The following is a 17,235-nucleotide window of genomic DNA, read 5'->3' on the forward strand; positions in this document are numbered from 1 at the left end:
ACCACACAATTGTACTCATCTCACATGCTAGTAAAGTAATGCTTAAATTTTGCCAAGCCAGGCTTTAGCAATACATGAACCGTGAACATCCAGATGTTCAAGCTGGTTTTAGAAAAGGTAGAGGAACCAGAGTTTGAATTGTTAACATCCACTGGATCATCAAAAAAGCAAGAGAGTTCCAGAAAAACATCAATTTCTGCTTTTTTGACTTGCCAAAGCCTTTGACTGTGTGGATCGCAATAAACTAGAAAATTCTTCAAGAGATGGGAACACCAGACCACCTGACCTGCCTCCTGAGACATCTGTATGCAGGTCAGGAAGCAACTGTTAGAACTGGACGTGGAACAACAGACTGGTTCCAAGTAGGAAAAAGAGTACGTCAAGGCTGTATATTGTCACCCTGCTTAATATACTTATACGCAGAGTACATCATGAGAAACACTGGCCTGGAGGAAGCACAAGCTGGAATCAAGATTGCTGGGAGAAATATCAATAACCTAAGATATACAGATGACACCCCCCTTATGGCAGAAAGTGAAGAAGAACTAAAGAGCCTCCTGAGGAAAGTGAAAGAGAAGAGTGAAAAAGTTGGCTCAAAGCTCAACATTCAGAAAACTAAGATCATGGAATCCGGTCCCATCACTTCATGGGAAATAGATGAGGAAACAGTGGAAACAGTGGCTGACTATTTTTCTGGGCTCCAAAATTACTGCAGATGGTGACTGCAGCCATGAAATTAAAAGATACTTACTCCTTGGAAGGAGTTATGACCACCTAGACAGCATATTCCAAAGCAGAGACATTACTTTGCCAACAAAGGTCTGTCTAGTCAAGGCTATGGTTTTTCCAATGGTCATGTATGGATGTGAGAGTTGGACTATGAAGAAAGCTGAGCACAGAAGAATTGATGCTTTTGAACTGTGATGTTGGAGAAGACTCTTGAGAGTACCTTGGACTGCAAGGAGAGCCATCTAGTCCATCCTAAAGGAGATCAGTGCTGGGTGTTCATTGGAAGGACTGATACTGAAGCTGAAACTCCAATACTTTGGCCACCTGATGTGAAGAGCTGACTCATTGGAAAAGAACCTAAAGCTGGGAGGGATTGAGGGCAGGAGGAGAAGGGGACAACAGAGGATGAGATGGCTGGATGGCATCACCAACTCGATGGACATGAGGTTTGGGTAAATTCCAGGAGTTGGTGGTGGACAGGGAGGCCTGGCGCGCTGCGATTCATGGGGTCGCAAAGAGTTGGACACAACTAAGCAACTGAACTGAACTGAACTAAGAACTGGTTCCTGCTCAATAGATGTAAAGGAGTGTTGTTTCTATTTCTCCTTTAGTAAAGGTTGCTTGAAAATACTAACCAAGAAAAGGAGCACTGTGGTTTCACTTTTCTGTATGATCTCCCCACGTACAGAGTAGTTCCTTTCTCTCGTCTGGTCCTTAAAGTAACTGGGGTTTGAACTTCCCATCACGACTCTAGGATGCCTCAGACCATCTAAATCTAAAGAGAGACCTGAAGTTGTTAAATAAGGAAGTCACTACTCAGCTGGGTGTGGGTGGGATGAGATAACCTGTGTCAGTTTCAGGAGCCTTGAAAAGGATCACAGAAAGAAAGAGGGATGTATGGAGGTAAGATTGGGAACCAGAAGATTTGGAGTCTACTAGTAATTAGACTCGGAGAAGGCAATGGCAATCCGCTCCAATACTCTTGCCTGGAAAACCCCATGGACGGAGGAGCCTGGTAGGCTGTAGTCCATGGGGTCGCTAAGAGTCGGACACGTTGAGCGACTTCCTTTTCACTTTTCACTTTCATGCATTGGAGAAGGAAATGGCAACCCACTCCAGTGTTCTTGCCTGGAGAATCCCAGGGACGGGGGAGCCTGGTGAGCTGCCGTCTATGGGGTCGCACAGAGTCGGACGCGACTGAAGCGACTTAGCAGCAGCAGCAGTAATTAGTCTAGTGATCACTGGTTAGGAAGCTTTGGCAAGTCACTTACTTTCTTTTTGCTGTGACAACAACCTCTGGTCATAAGTGAGAATAATAATAGTAATGATGATATTGCTCTCAGAGTGTGTGGTTAGAGCACCAAGTGTGGCCATGGCACTCACTGTGAAGCCTGGTTATTGAGCAGTGGAGGGGGACCCACATCCCGGCTCTTGTTTTCCAGATCACTATATGCAGGTGCTGGTTTGTCAGCATGAATGTGTGAGAGAACTTGCCACTCGCCCCGGCCGCCTCTCGCCAATCGAGAACTTTCTTCCCCTGCACTATGACTACCTACAGTTTGCCTACTATCGAGGTAAAGCATGGATTATCTGTGAAGACCGCTAAGGGAGGGGTGTGGCTTACCATAACAGACATCGAATTGTGAGTTGGTCCTCTGCCTTCCTCATTGTAATCAAGAGATAGGAGTGGATGCATTTTCTCTGTCACCTCATGTCACTGCAGCTCAGAACAAGAGCAGAAGGTGGAACGACAGGTGCACGAATGGGACAATGCCCTGAACGTTATACTACGTTGCTATTTCATGTGATTTTTAAATTTAATTTTAAAAATAATATACTCACAGGCTTTAAAGACTAAATATTTAAAAGCTTCTCTATTTCTTTTCCCCACAACCTAATTTCAGATCCTACAATCCACAGTTTCTTATTTACTCTTCCAAAATTTTATACAGAAACATCACACACACACATACACACAAGCACAGTCTCTGACTTATGTTTTCCTCTTATAAATAGAAGATAATGCATTACTTATACTTGCCCTTACATTCCCTGGTGGCTCAGACGGTAAAGCGTCTGCCGGCAATGTGGGAGACCCGGGTTCGATCCCTGGGTTGGGAAGATCCCCTGGAGAAGGAAATGGCAACCCACTCCAGTACTCTTGCCTAGAAAATTCTATGGATGGAGGAGCCTGGTGGGCTACAGTCCATGGGGTCACAAAGAGTCGGACACGACTGAGTGACTTCACAACAACTCAACAACTACATTGTTTTCTTCACTTAACAATACGTATCAGATATTTTTTGTTAAACTGGACTTATGAAATTCCCTTTTGCTTGATTAAAAATGGTCAAGTTTTGGCAGTTTTATTTGGTTCAATCTAGTTGTTTCAATACATAAAGAACTTCATTATTAATTTTTCATATTTATATCTGGTTATCATCGTAGTGTAATTTATTTCATGTGTCTCCTTAGTGATGAGCATTATTTTGTTTGTAATATTTTACTCTTACAATCAGTGATCAAATAAATATTATATGCAAGTCACTTACATTTGCACATGGACATGTATAGAATACATTCCCCAAAGTACAGTTGCTGCATCAAACTGTTTATTCGTTCGTAACTTTGACAGATGTTGCCGATTTTTCCTCCACATGGACTATCTTTTTCATTGCTCAGCAACAAAATATATTATCAAATTTTTAGATATTCCCAAATCTTATATTAGGTGAAAACTGATATCTCCATAAAGTTTTAATTTCCATTTATCCTATTGAGAAATAGAGAGAGAGTGAGTACCTTATGGTTAAAAGCAATTACTAGATTTTGGATTGCTGAAGTTGGTCTTAGGTATCATGTTTTCAAATTCAGTACAGACATCAGAATTAACTCCAAATTTTCTGCTCAAGATTAAATAATATAAATTGCCAACAAACATTTTTGGGTGTAGGCTTTTGATAATTTGTTGAAGACGTCAAGCAGTGTAGCAGACCAAAATTAGTACTTTTGGAATCTGAAATCACAGCCTTCCTCTCATCTGCAACTGTTTTTGCAACTTCACAGTATCTTCCCTCTTTTAAGGTTTATTTTATCTTGGAGCACAGTTGATTGCAATGTTGTGTTAGTTTCAGGTGAACAGCAAAGTGTTTCAATTATGCGTATACATATATCTGCTCTTTTTCAGAGTGTTTTCCCGTACAGATTATTACAGAGTGTTGGGTAGAAGTCCCTGGGCTGTACAGGAGGTAGAACCTTCCCTGTTTTGATCACTTAACGCTGACTTTCATAGACATGTTGACATATCTCTTAAAAATCTTGTATAAAAGTCTCGGCTGACTCTAATGCCCCGACTCCTGGGTTTTTCAGTAGGTGAATATGTAAAAGCCTTGGAGTGTGCCAAGGCCTATCTTCTGCTGCATCCGGATGACGAGGATGTCCTCAACAATGTGGATTACTATGAGGCTCTACTGGACGGCAGCACTGACCCAGCATCTGTCGAGGCCAGAGAGGTGAGACCCATGTCTGAGAAGAAACTCTTTATCCTGCTGGGTGCTCTGGGGAGAGCCGGCAAAAATATAGCATTTCTTTTAAAGATAGCGAACGACGGAGTAAAGGTTCTATGATTCAATTCTTTCTAACTGTAAATATTAGTCATAAAAGCCTGTATTTCACACACATGCTAGCTTGTCAAATCTTTGGAAAGAGAGATAACTTTTTGAAGCTGTGGATATTTTTTAGCTCATTTCTTACTGTCTAAAGAAAAATACTTCCACCTGAACATTCAGTTCAGTTGCTCAGTCGTATCCGACTCTTTGCGACCCCGTGGACTGCCAGGCCTCCTTGTCCATCACCAACTTCCAGAGTTTACTGAAACTCATGTCCATTGAGTCGGTGATGCCATGCAACCATCTCATCCTCTGTCATCCCCTTCTCCTCTCACCTTCAATCTTTCCCAGCATCAGGGTCTTTTCAAATGAGTTTTAGCTTCAACATCAGTCTGTCCAATGAACATTCAGGACTGATTTTCTTTAGGATTAACTGGTTGGATCTCCTTGCAGTCCAAGGGACTCTTAAGAGTCTTCTCCAACACCACAGTTCAAAGGCATCAATTCTTCAGCGCTCAGCTTTCTTTATAGTCCAACTCTCACATCCATACATGACTACTGGAAAAACGAAAGACTTGACTAGAGGGACCTTTGTTGGCAAAGTAATGTCTCTGCTTTGAACATTAATCATACCTTAAGTGTTATTTAAACATACATTTAACCTTTAATTGTTATTTGAATATACGTTTTCTTTCCCTTTTTCTATAGGATTTGGCGATGTTTGTGAAGCGACATAAACTGGAATCAGAACTAATAAAATCAGCTGCAGAGGGTCTGGGATTTTCTTACACTGAACCAGTAAGAGCAAAGAGAAGAGAGGAACAGTTATTTAAAAGAACTCTTCAGAGTACTTCTTACTTATAATTTTACTCCCCAGACTCATTTGTTGATGATTCTAACCCCCAACTTTGTGTTAAAAATAAAACTGGGAGCAGAGGGTGTTTACTCTGTATATGTGATGAACTTTTAACAAACTTTAATAGATTTCCATGTCACTGAGCACTAAAGTCAAAGCAAATATATTTGCATGGGAAAAAAGTGTTTTATACATGATGTGTTTGCCTCAGGATTGTTTTATTTCCTAACTTCTGCACATTTTGTATTTTCTTTTAAACATTTCAAAAATTAAAAAGACTGAAAAAACAAAATCAAACACAATTGTACTACCCATCATGCTGGTCTTTCTCCACTTGTCCATGTTGCATTTTAAATATTAGTCATAGGAATATATTCCTTTTGTAGAACTAATGCCATAGTATAGACAGATTTCTGTTCTGATCTTTAAGATAGCATAAGCAATTTCTATATCATTATACCTTTCAAAATTATTTTTAGTTACAACTATTGTTGGTGTTGCACTTCCCCAGTGGTTCTGTGGTAAAGAATCTGCCTAAGGCAGGAGACACGAGTTTGATCCCTGGGTCAGGAAGATCATTCCTGGAGAAGGGAATGGCAGCCCACTCCAACATTCTTGCTTGGAAATTCCATGGACAGAGGAGCTTGACGGGCTACAGTCCATGAAGTTGCAAAGAGTCAGATACAACTTAGCAACTAAATGACAACAATTGATGTAAAATAAAGAAATTAATTATTTTCCTTTTGCTAAACAGTTGGTTTGCCTTTTTTCCTGTCAAAATTAGTGCATTAAGTATTTTTGTTCTATTGAACTATATATCCATAGAATAAATTCCCAGAAGTGGGATAACTCTGTCAACAAAAGATATGAGAAGGTTTAAAGTTTTGAGATTGTTTTTCTAAGAGAGTTTTCTGCTACCTTTATTATTCTTAAGGATACATAAAGTGTATGGTATAGTTTACCCTGACCATCTCAGCAGAGAAATAACATCTTAAAATCGTTCACATTCCTAATATATTGTGTACAAAATAGTGCATCACTATTGTTTTAATTTATGTTCCTTTGATGACCAGCAAAAATCAATTTTCACAAATAATTATTGATTATTTTCCCTCTTATTTGAATTACCTGAACATGTATTTTGTTCTGTTATCTGTTGGTTATTATACAAGTAATTTATATATTTACATGTTAATACTATTTAAAAAGCACTATTTATAATATATCCTATATCTAATACATTTTTTCATCTCTTTTTCTTTATATTTTTATTAGCACATTTTCAGAATTAAGATGATTTTAATGTACATTTCTAATATGTTTATCTCCAGTCTTACTTGCTATGTGTGAAAGTTATGTTATCGTAAATGACCCTAGGAAATGATCCTATACAGATGATTAACCAAACTAAATTTTTTTGTTTCATTTATTTATAAAAGGGATAGGAGTTGTACTTAATGATTTTATAAGTGTCTTCCTGCCACCAAATTCTAAATAACTTTCTTTGCCAAAAAGGTGGATGCCTAGGCTAATTCCATGCTATTTTTTTTTTAATCCATTTGTCTTTGCCAAAATTGCATCAACCTTAGCCTTCCCTTTCATTAAACTTTTAAAATAAATAAGTATATTATAGCTTTATATAATATGCAAGTTTTCTAATATTTTAGGTCTTTTGAGTGTTTTATTTTATGTTATTTCTATACATGGAATTTTAGTGACAAAACCACCAAGTTTTTTTTTTTTAATTTAAAACAGAATTATTGGATTCGTTATGGAGGAAGACAAGATGAGAACAGGTGAGTTCTCCATATAGAATGTTTATTTCTGAAGAGACGAAACACTTGGAATTATGTTTATCATAAAGAACTTTGGCTCTAGGGAATAGGCAACAGGACATAATTGAAAGAGCTTTGAACTGGGAATTAGAAATTCTGCATTCTGGCCCCAGCTCTTCCTCTTATTTCTGCTGCTGCTGCTAAGTCACTTCAGTTGTGTCCGACTCTGTGCGACCCCATAGACGGCAGCCCACCAGGCTCCCCTGTCCCTGGGATTCTCCAGGCAAGAACACTGGAGTGGGTTGCCATTTCCTTCTCCAATGCATGAAAGTGAAAAGTGAAAGTGAAGTCGCTCAGTCGTGTCTGACCTCAGCGACCCCATGGACTGCAGCCTTCCAGGCTCCTCCGTCCATGGGATTTTCCAGGCAAGACTGAGGGACCGTAAATAATTTATCTTCCTCTCTGAGTCTCTGGGCTTTTCTGGTGGCTCAGTGGTAAACAATCTGCTTGCTAATACAAGAGACTCAGGTTAGATCCCTGGGTCAGGAAGTTTCCCTGGAGAAGGGAATGGCTACCTACTCCAGTATTCTTGCCTGAGAAATCCCATGGACAGAGGAGTCTGGCGGGCTACAGTCCATCCGGTTGCAAAAGAGTTGGATATGACTTGCGACTAAACAAACAAAAGACAAAGCTGGGTCTCCTGTTTTTCCTTATGTGAATGGATTGAATCAGGTAATCTCTGATAGCTAAACATTCTATGACTCTAAATCAGAGAAAGTTGGATGCTGTTTTTGATTTATTAATAGGAAAGAAAGCAACAAAATTATCTTCTTAATGCAGAATTTTCTCACTGCATTTATTTGAAAGCATCACACTTAGAAAGTTTTCCTGCAAGCTAAAATATTAAGTGTCATGAACTCAATCAGAAATGAATAAATGCGTTTTTTAAAAATGATAGATGTCAAAAATGTACATATTCCAAGAAGTTCGAGGACTCATAAAATGTTGGACTTATATGTTTGATTTTGTCAACTGAAAAAAAAATGCAATCTGAAAGTTGAAAGTTATGTTTTATTCAGCAAATTTTCTGAAGACTGCAAGCCCAGGATACAGACTCTAAAATTGCTCTGAGGGACTACTCCAAAGAGCTAAGAGAGGAACCAGGATATATAGGAGTTTTGTTATAAAAACCAGGTTGTCAGAACATCAAAAAACAACTGTTAAAGAAAAACACCTCAAGTTAATTTAGCATTTTCCTTTGTTTGGGAAGATGGAAGTGCCTGGGCTCATTGAAATCATTCCTTTGATATGCACTCAGCTATCTTAGGACTTCCCTGGTGACTCAGATGGTAAAGAATCTGCCTGCCAATGCAGGAAACACAAGAGAAGCAGGTTCAACCCCTACGTCAGGAAGATCCCCTAGAATAGGAAATGGCAACCCACTCCAATATTCTTGCCTGGAAAATTTCATGGACAAAGGAGCCTGGTGGGCTATAGTCCATGGAGTCACAGAGAGTCAGAGTCAGCACATACATTCTTAATCCACAAGATCATGAAGTCCAGACTATTATCAAAATCAAAAAACTGAGGCCCTGACAGGGCAAAGGACTCAGACTCAGTGTCTCAGCACAAAGGACTGACTGGCAGATCCAGATCTTCTTATTCAAAATCTTATGGTCTTCCTCTAAGATTCAAGAGCTCAACCCTCGTTATTCAGCAGCCAAGTCGTGTCCCACTCTCTACGACCATGTGAACTACAACACACCAGGCTCAACCCCCGGGTAGCCTCAAATTTTTTCAAGATATCCAAGAATGCTATATGCATATTTGGATTTGCTCAATTTGTGTATATTGAAACGGCAACATGCTATCATGAGTGTGTTTACAAAGTTTGACACAGAATTGAGTCTTTTTTCTTGGAAAATTCAAGACCCACTACACTCAAACATGATTTATGTCAGTTTGATCATTGTTCATTGATCATCATTGTTCATGATCATGTCAGTTTGATCACATGCTATCATGAGTGTGTTTACAAAGTTTGACACAGATTTGTGTCTTCTTTCTTGGAAAATTCAAGACCCACTACACTCAAACATGATTTATGTCAGTTTGATCATTGTTCTATGTTCAAGACATAGAACACATTGAGCATTATACACACAGTGATCCTAGCATTATAAACATGTACACAATCTTTTTTTTTTCCTGCTGTGTTGGTTTTCAAAGTCTAATGTCAAGGAGTTACATTATGGATACAAGGAATATAAAGGTTGCGAAGAAGATTTAGAGAAGTGAAATGGAGCACATTCTTTGGGGAAATAGAGAAGAGCTTCATGGAAGCAATGACATCTAATTTGATCTTGAAAGATGGGGACTTACGTATGATATAAATGTATGAAGGTATAGACTACTTGGGTAAGGTATCCTTTGCCTTTGAACAATTTTATTCAATAGGATATTGCTATTTAAACTTCTTTAACTTTTAAATTTGTTAATTACAGGATAGCTGCTTTGCAGAATTGTGTTGATTTCTGCCAAATATCAACATTTTTTTTTTTTTTAATGGGCAGGGTCCCTTCAGGAGTGAATGTGGAGGCGGCAGAAGTTCATGGATTGTCAATGGGGAAAAAGTCATTGCCCAAGATAGACCGAGACCTGAGAGAGGGTAAGTAGTGTTGACGAGGCCAGTTCTTACCCAGAACAGGGCAGAATACATCTTCACTGAAAAATGAAGAAAGGACTAAACCACTCCAGTTCATAAAATTCTGAAAGCAAATTGTAGCAAGAATGTCTCAGGTGTGTATATTAATACCTTTGATTTTCACCAAAAGGGCTTCCAAATTCACTCACAGGAGTCCTGTGAGCTAGGCAGGGACTCTATGATTGTGTAGTCCTTAGCTGAGTACCCCAGGCTTGCAGAGGTTACCTGTCTTGCCTCTCTCACATGGCAGGTGAGTGCTAAACTCACAGAATAGACTGTGCATTGGGAGGAACTTGAAGAGACAGGTCACAGAGATAATGGATTAGTTAACCTAAGATCCTCAAGGCATATATCTGATCAGGGCTTTGATAAATCAGTAGAATTTAGATTGGATTGACAGAAGTATGGAGGGAGCCATTCCAGTGGATACAGCAAAGGCCACAAAAGCATTGAGAAGGAAAGAACAGGATATTAGATGTCTACCTGCATAACTTCAGAATGAATGGAGACATAGGTGGAGTGTTGCCAAAAGTAGTTTTTAAATAGAGTTAAACATTATTGTTATCATAAATTATTGGCAAGTGTAGTACAAACGACAGTAGCAATCCTTTACAGTTTTTACTACCTCTATATGTTTCCCAATTTCCCCAGAAAATTTATATACAATTCATTTTAATACCAGTAGCATCTCCTGTGAGACAAGTGTCCCCCACTTCACAAGCAAGAAAGCTGAGGGTCACAGAGACTTACTCACCCATTCAAAGCCCCAGAGCTCGTATGAGCATGAGGAGGATTTTGAATCCAAATCTCATTTTCTCATCTGATGATGGAACATAGAAATGTCTAGATATCCAAAATGTATCCCCCATTGATTAAATAATTGCAAGATAAGAAGTTTTCAAAAACCTGCATGGAGAAGAAGTACAGTCCTCCTTTCCCTAACAGATGAGCTGGCAGCACGTTTCCTCTAGCTGATTTGAAAACATCTGGCTCTGTGCACCTCTCACATTGCCCAGCCCTTTTCCTTCCTCAGCTTCCAAGTCAGTTTGAGGCAGTAAACAGGATAATATGCTCATCTAATCTGACCTGGACCTCAGTTTGTGGCCACGAAGCCCAGGCTGTTTTACAAGTGCCAGGGAGCTTCATGGTCAGCCAGAGTTTACGCTGCTTTTAGAGCTGAGAAATCACCCAGGAAGCGCATGCCAGTAAGCCGGGCACTTTACTGTAAAAGTTTGGGAAACTTTAGGACAGTCGCCAAATTGCAGAGCATTTTCTCCCCTGCCCCTTCACCTGGCTACCAGGGGATCTGATGTCCAGAAACTGACTAGGAAAGCTAGTGGGAAGAGCAGAACAGAAGCCTACACAGGAAGGAGCAAGGTCATGACTGACTGGGTTATCAAACTCTATCATTTCTGAAGTTGAATGAGCTAATCTTAGGATCTTAGAATGTTCTCTGGGAAACTACTTGAAAGCCTCTGTGCAGTCACTGGAGATCAAAATAAGGTCTAAATTAAGTACACTGGTAGACAGAGGTTAAGTTCCCAACCAGAAAACACTTTCAACATCAGTCTGGCTGAAAGCATGTGTCAGGGAAGCACAAAAGAATACATGCTTCCAGAGTAGAATATATTTCACCTTTTCTCATCTTCCACAAAAATATTGTCATCTACTCTGGTTATCTAACAGTTTTTAATAGTATTCGTATTGGATGACTCCCAGGCATTTAGATGGGAGTGACTCAGGGCTCCTGCATCCCAGAGTGACTCCAGTCCGTGGAATTTGCATGTCATCTTATTAAAAACATCTGTCACTTATCCATTCTTTTTTCAACCACTGGTTTTCCAAAAACCCCACTTGATAATAATCCCTGAGTCAGTAGAAATAACTTTTGACCTTGGAATCAGGAAGCTTATCTTAGTCTGATGTTGTCCAGAGTGATGGGTAACTGGAGACTCATTCTGTCTGAGCTTTGTGATTCTCACATGTAACAGAAAAATAGCAGTTCTTTGGAGAGGATGAACATGAAGGTCTTTTGTAAACTGTGAGGGACTGTGCTCATATAGGAGCTTGATAGCACACTCCTGTTGTTGCTTATATGACCTTGTATTATGATAAAAGAGATCTTCTTGCTATGTCATGGGCAGTGAACAAAGAAGCATTTTCTTAGATGATTCTTCTTTATTGCAATGAGAGAGCCAGAACCAGGCGCATGCTTTATGAATGAGAGAAGAATTAAGTTGTTCAACTAACTTTCCTTGGGCTGTGGTTAAGAGTTGGCTGAACCCATCAAATCAGATCCCAGGAACCACAATTTATTGGACTACGTTTTTATTTTTATTTTAATGTTTTTCTCTGTCTAGTGTGCTACTAGTCATTCATAGGCTGGTAGAAGTTTTTTTTTACCACGTGCATTTTTGAATGGCAGGATTTATTTTTCCTTTTATATTTTTTTCCTTTTGATCAGTAGGTAGGTTTTTGATTGTCTTTTGTTAAATGTATATGTGGGAAAGCTCTGTATGAAACTCTGTGCTTAGTGGTGATTGTGATAGCTACATGAAAGGCAGATTTCTAGTATAGATTCTGCCTGAACCTGTTGGAGCTTAGGTATTTTAGACTCCATGTTGCACTTTGTCCCTTAACTTGATCTTTGTGATGTTACTTATGGCATGGTTGGGGAAATTTTGCAATATCTCAGTAGCCCTCTTTTATCTTTTATTTTTAACTGACTTAAAAAAATTTATTTATTGGTATACAGTTGCTGCAAAATGTTCTGTTAGTTTCTGCCGTGCAATGAAGTGAATCAGCTATATGTGTGTGTATACATATACATCTCCCCTTCCTCTTGGGCCTCCCGCACGCCCCTCATTTCACTCACGTAGGTCATCACAGAGCACCGAGCTGAGCTCCATGTGCTAAACAGCAACTTCCCACTTGCTATCTGTTTTACATATAGTAGTGTGTGGAGAAAGAAATGGCAACCCACTCCAGCATTCTTGCCTGGAGAATCCCAGGGACAGGGAAGCCTGGTGGGCTGCTGTCTATGGGGTTGCAGAGAGTCGGATACGACTGAAGGGACTTAGCAGCAGCAGCAGCAGCAGCAGTGTGTATATGTCAGTTCCAGTCTTCCAGTTCATCCCTCCACTCCCCAGCATATCCACACATCTATTCTCCACATCTGCCTCTCTATTCCTGCCCTGAAAATAGCCTGAACTATAAGCCTGCTTTTAAAATTACCCCAGTATGTCATGTGCTTATTTAGAGAGAGATCTCATTCAGAGCTTAGCACAATATACCAGGCATATTTTACCAATTCAATCATCATCATCATCATCATCAAAAATACTTATGCAGAGCATGGTAGGCATTTTTCTGAAGGTCTTAGTTTTAGGTAACTTTTGAAGTCATGCTCTAAAATAAGCTAAATATATTTAAAGTAATATACTCTCCTTGGAAGAAAAGTTATGACCAACCTAGATAGCATATTCAAAAGCAGAGACATTACTTTGCCGACTAAGGTCCGTCTAGTCAAGGCTATGGTTTTTCTGTGGTCATGTATGGATGTGAGAGTTGGACTGTGAAGAAGGCTGAGGGCTGAAGAATTGATGCTTTTGAACTGTGGTGTTGAAGAAGACTCTTGAGAGTCCCTTGGACTGCAAGGAGATCCAACCAGTCCATTCTGAAGGAGATCAGCCCTGGGATTTCTTTGGAAGGAATGATGCTAAAGCTGAAACTCCAGTACTTTGGCCACCTCATGCAAAAAGTTGACTCATTGGAAAAGCCTCTGATGCTGGGAGGGATTGGGGGCAGGAGGAGAAGGGGACGACAGAGGATCAGATGGCTGGATGGCATCAGGGACTCGATGGACGTGATTCTGAGTGAACTCTGGGAGTTGGTGATGGACAGGGAGGCCTAGCGTGCTGCAATTCATGGGGTCGCAAAGAGTCGAACACGACTGAGGGACTGAACTGAACTGAACTGAACTCTCAATATAGAGAATGAGAAAACGGCAAAGTACAAACCAACCTGTTCCACTAAACCCTGGGTCTGTCTTCCATTTCTATTTGAATTTTATACTAGAAAATTATTTCCAGTGAATCTACAAGTAGCTTGTCTTTTTTGTTAAAGGAACATCTTTTTCTATATCTCTGAATGGAAATGGAATATGCAGTTTGCTTTTTAATATTTGAGAAACTGCATATAAATCTTAACTATATGGATTACAGCAACCTTTCTCAAATGAACTGTGTTTTTTGTTAAGAAGTCCATTCCAATCTGTGAAAAGACAATTGCACAAAGGTATGTGTGTGCATGTTAAGTCACTTCAGTTGTGTCCGACTCTTTGGAACCCCATGGACTACAGCCCTCCAGGCTCCTCTGTCCATGGGATTCTCCAGGCAAGAATACTGAAGTGGGTTGCCATGCCCTTCTCCAAGCATTAAGGTAGCAGCTTGTAACAGCACACATTTACTATCTCGGTCTCTGACAGTAGGACTCTGGGGTTAGCTTAGCTGGGTCCATTCTTCAGAATCTGTCACACGGTTTCATCAAGTGTTGATCAGGACTGACATCCCTTCTAAAGCTGAAGAACTATCTTCTTCCAAGTTCAGTAGCAGAATCTGGTTCCTGAAGACAATTGGACTGTGGTTCTCAGTTTCTGGCAGACTTGGCTGAAGGATGCCCTCAATTCCTTGCCGTGTGAACCTGTCCAATACAGCAACTTATTTCATCAGAGTGTATGCTGAGAAGGTGATAGGTTAAGTCAACCAGAAGATAGGAGTTGCAATTTTATGTAACCAATCAAAGAAGTGATATCCCATCACATTTGCCATATTCTGCTAGTTAGAAGCAAAGTTCAGGCCCCACCTACACTTGAGGGAAGCCAAGTACACAAACCTGAGTACCAGTAGGCAGTGATAATTAGGGGCCAACCTAGAGTCTCTTTGCCATAGGAAGGAAAGCAGGAAGTGGGGGGGGGGGGGGCGGGGGGAGGAAGGAAGGGAAGGAGCAAGGGAGGTAGGGAGGAAAGAGGAAGAGACCAAGGAGGAGAGGGAGAAAGGGTGGATATTATGCTTACTTTAGGGTGAGAACTGCTGCATATTATATTGATGCTTAGGATATTTATAATGACTGTTCACATTAAAAGTTCTAAGATATCTTCTTAAATGTTTATCCCACTACTTCCCAAACATATTTGATCAAGAAACTCTTTTTCATTAAAAACTTCTCTGTAGTATAAAGTTTGAGAAATATTGAATTTGAAAAATTGACTTTATATGTATACTTTTTGTTTATCCAAAAGATTATTACTAAAACTGGGAGCTTGTGGGTATACTGATATTTCCTGGATCCCAAGAAATTCTATATTTATAATTTTTGCTGGCCGGTTAGAAAAATTAAGAGGGGCAACTAGTGGATCATCTGAATAACCACTTCTAGCCAAGGATGCCATGAGATTTCATACCTCAGTGGGTATGGATGCAGTTACTGTCAGTTTGGCATCTGTTAATAACACTTCAGTGGTCAAAGACTAATAAGAAATGAAGTAGGACAAACTTATGAATAATGTATAAGGACCAGATGAAGGCCAAAATTCATCATGGTCCAGTAAGATTCCATAGTAGTTTCAACAGAGAAAACTTGTAGTAGAATGACTCATTACACACCGAAAGCTCTCTGAGGAATGCTGGCTCAGAAGAACCTGGGCCAGACTGCTCAGTAGAATATTCATGTGGAACATTGCCTTTTAGTTTCCACAAAATAACATTAGCCATTTTATTAACACTGTTAATTTGAATTTAGCTGGTTTTATGGTCCTGCTTTTATCTAATCTTGTAAATTGGTTTGGATATGATAGTTATATGAAGCTATAAAAATAAATACTGTACTCATATTTTTATGATTGCAAATCTGAAAGTAAAATCGCAGTGCAAATAATTTGTCAGCAGAGACAACCATACATTACTGAAGACTGAGAAACACTGACTCATTATTTTAATATTCCATTAATCATGGGCTGTAGTGACTCTTTTATCCCAGCTGGACTAGTAACATTCAGTGCTGTTCCCTAGTTTGACTAATCTAATTTAAAGCCAGAGGGTAGACGTCAGTTTCAATTGTCTCTTTCTTGTTTGAAACAACTGTGGGACCCCCCCAGCCACCCCCGTGTCCTCCACGGTAAGCTGCTGCTGTTGATGGACATCAGGTCCTTTAGGAGTATTATAAAGAAGAGAAAAACAAGTTCTGCTTTGTTCAGTTTTCTGGTTCAAGATGGTTGTACTTTGCTACAGTGGAAGATTTCTTCACTATCAGAGGCTTTGTCCTTCAGTCTTGTTCTCTGTAAGGAAAGGACCATGTCAGATCTAGATTTTGTAATTTCACCACATAAAATGTAGCCCCAGAGCACCACATTTTGAAGAGTATATGTGGGGCTAATTTTATAAACTCTGCGTGTGTGTGTGTGCGCGTGTGTGCATAAAAATAAGTATTGCAAAAGCCAGACCATCTGGAATCAATAGGTGGTGGAAAGAAGACTGAGAAGGAGCCAGGTGACTTGGCTGTGACTCCCCTGATGTGTACTTACTCCCTGACTTATCTGGTGAAGGCACTGCTCTAAATATTTATAAAACTGACAGCACAAATATGGCATCAAGTAAATGCTTTTCTTTTTTCTCAAGTGTTTGGTTGCCCTGCTGTCTTTTTTAAAGGTCTTTACCTACCTTGAGGTTGTGTCATCCGGTAATTGCATGAGATGTTGTAGCTGAAGTAGGAACCAAGAGGGTGTGGAGAAGGGAGGGGCCAACTGATGAGAAAATTCTGGAAAATTCTATGATTTTCTGAGCAGAAGCCCATGAGATGCCCAGTCTGTTTTGCAGAATCTTCCCTGGAATCAAGTGAAAAAATAGAAACTCCTATACAAATATAATAATATGTATTAATTACGACATCATGGAGAAACCTGATAGCCAGACATCTGCCTTTTTTATGAATCTATATTGAGCTTCTCGAGCTTCCCAGTGTGTGGTTGTGCCCTTGCATTCCTCAATATTAGTGAGGAAGCTGACTCTCCTGAACTGCACATTGAAAGCTGCTGGGTGTTCCAGCCTTCCCAGCTTAGGGACAGAGATAACAAGAACAGCCATGTGTTTGTCTCTGCAGGTGGCCCTCTGCTCTATGAGAACATCACGTTTGTCTACAACTCGGAGCAGCTGAACGGGACTCAGCGCGTCCTCCTGGATAACGTCCTGTCGGAGGAGCAATGCCGGGAGCTGCACAGCGTGGCCAGTGTGAGGACCGGAAGCCTGATGCTGAGCTGGCCTGGCCTCAGCCTGGGAGTGCTTTGGTCCTGGGCTTACTTGAAGCCAGGGAACCGGCCTGAAATACCACTTTCTGTAGGAGAAGGACATTGATTGTGGAGGCACTTTCAGAGCCTTTGGGTTGGGTCATTGTAGTTTTGTCCAGATCTGGACATGGCTGTTGGGTCTGGAAGAGCTAGAGGCTTAATTCCTAGGACTTTAGTGTCCAGCATATGTCCTGCTATGATATGAAGTCACTGGGTAAATCCCT

The 17,235-nt window shown here is 40.2% G+C and overlaps 1 protein-coding gene across 1 annotated transcript in view; it reads left to right on the plus strand.

The window, feature by feature from the left end:
- P3H2 (prolyl 3-hydroxylase 2) overlaps positions 1-17,235 on the plus strand; it is a 177,098-nt gene that overhangs the window by 142,104 nt on the left and 17,759 nt on the right. Inside the window, exons 4-9 of the mRNA XM_052641563.1 lie at positions 2,172-2,303; positions 4,099-4,241; positions 5,046-5,135; positions 6,949-6,989; positions 9,542-9,636; positions 16,828-16,955. Coding sequence (XP_052497523.1) covers positions 2,172-2,303; positions 4,099-4,241; positions 5,046-5,135; positions 6,949-6,989; positions 9,542-9,636; positions 16,828-16,955 — 629 coding nt within the window. The remainder of the gene's footprint in view (positions 1-2,171; positions 2,304-4,098; positions 4,242-5,045; positions 5,136-6,948; positions 6,990-9,541; positions 9,637-16,827; positions 16,956-17,235) is intronic.

Source organism: Budorcas taxicolor, chromosome 1, assembly GCF_023091745.1.
Source record: "Budorcas taxicolor isolate Tak-1 chromosome 1, Takin1.1, whole genome shotgun sequence".
Lineage (NCBI taxonomy): Eukaryota > Metazoa > Chordata > Mammalia > Artiodactyla > Bovidae > Budorcas > Budorcas taxicolor.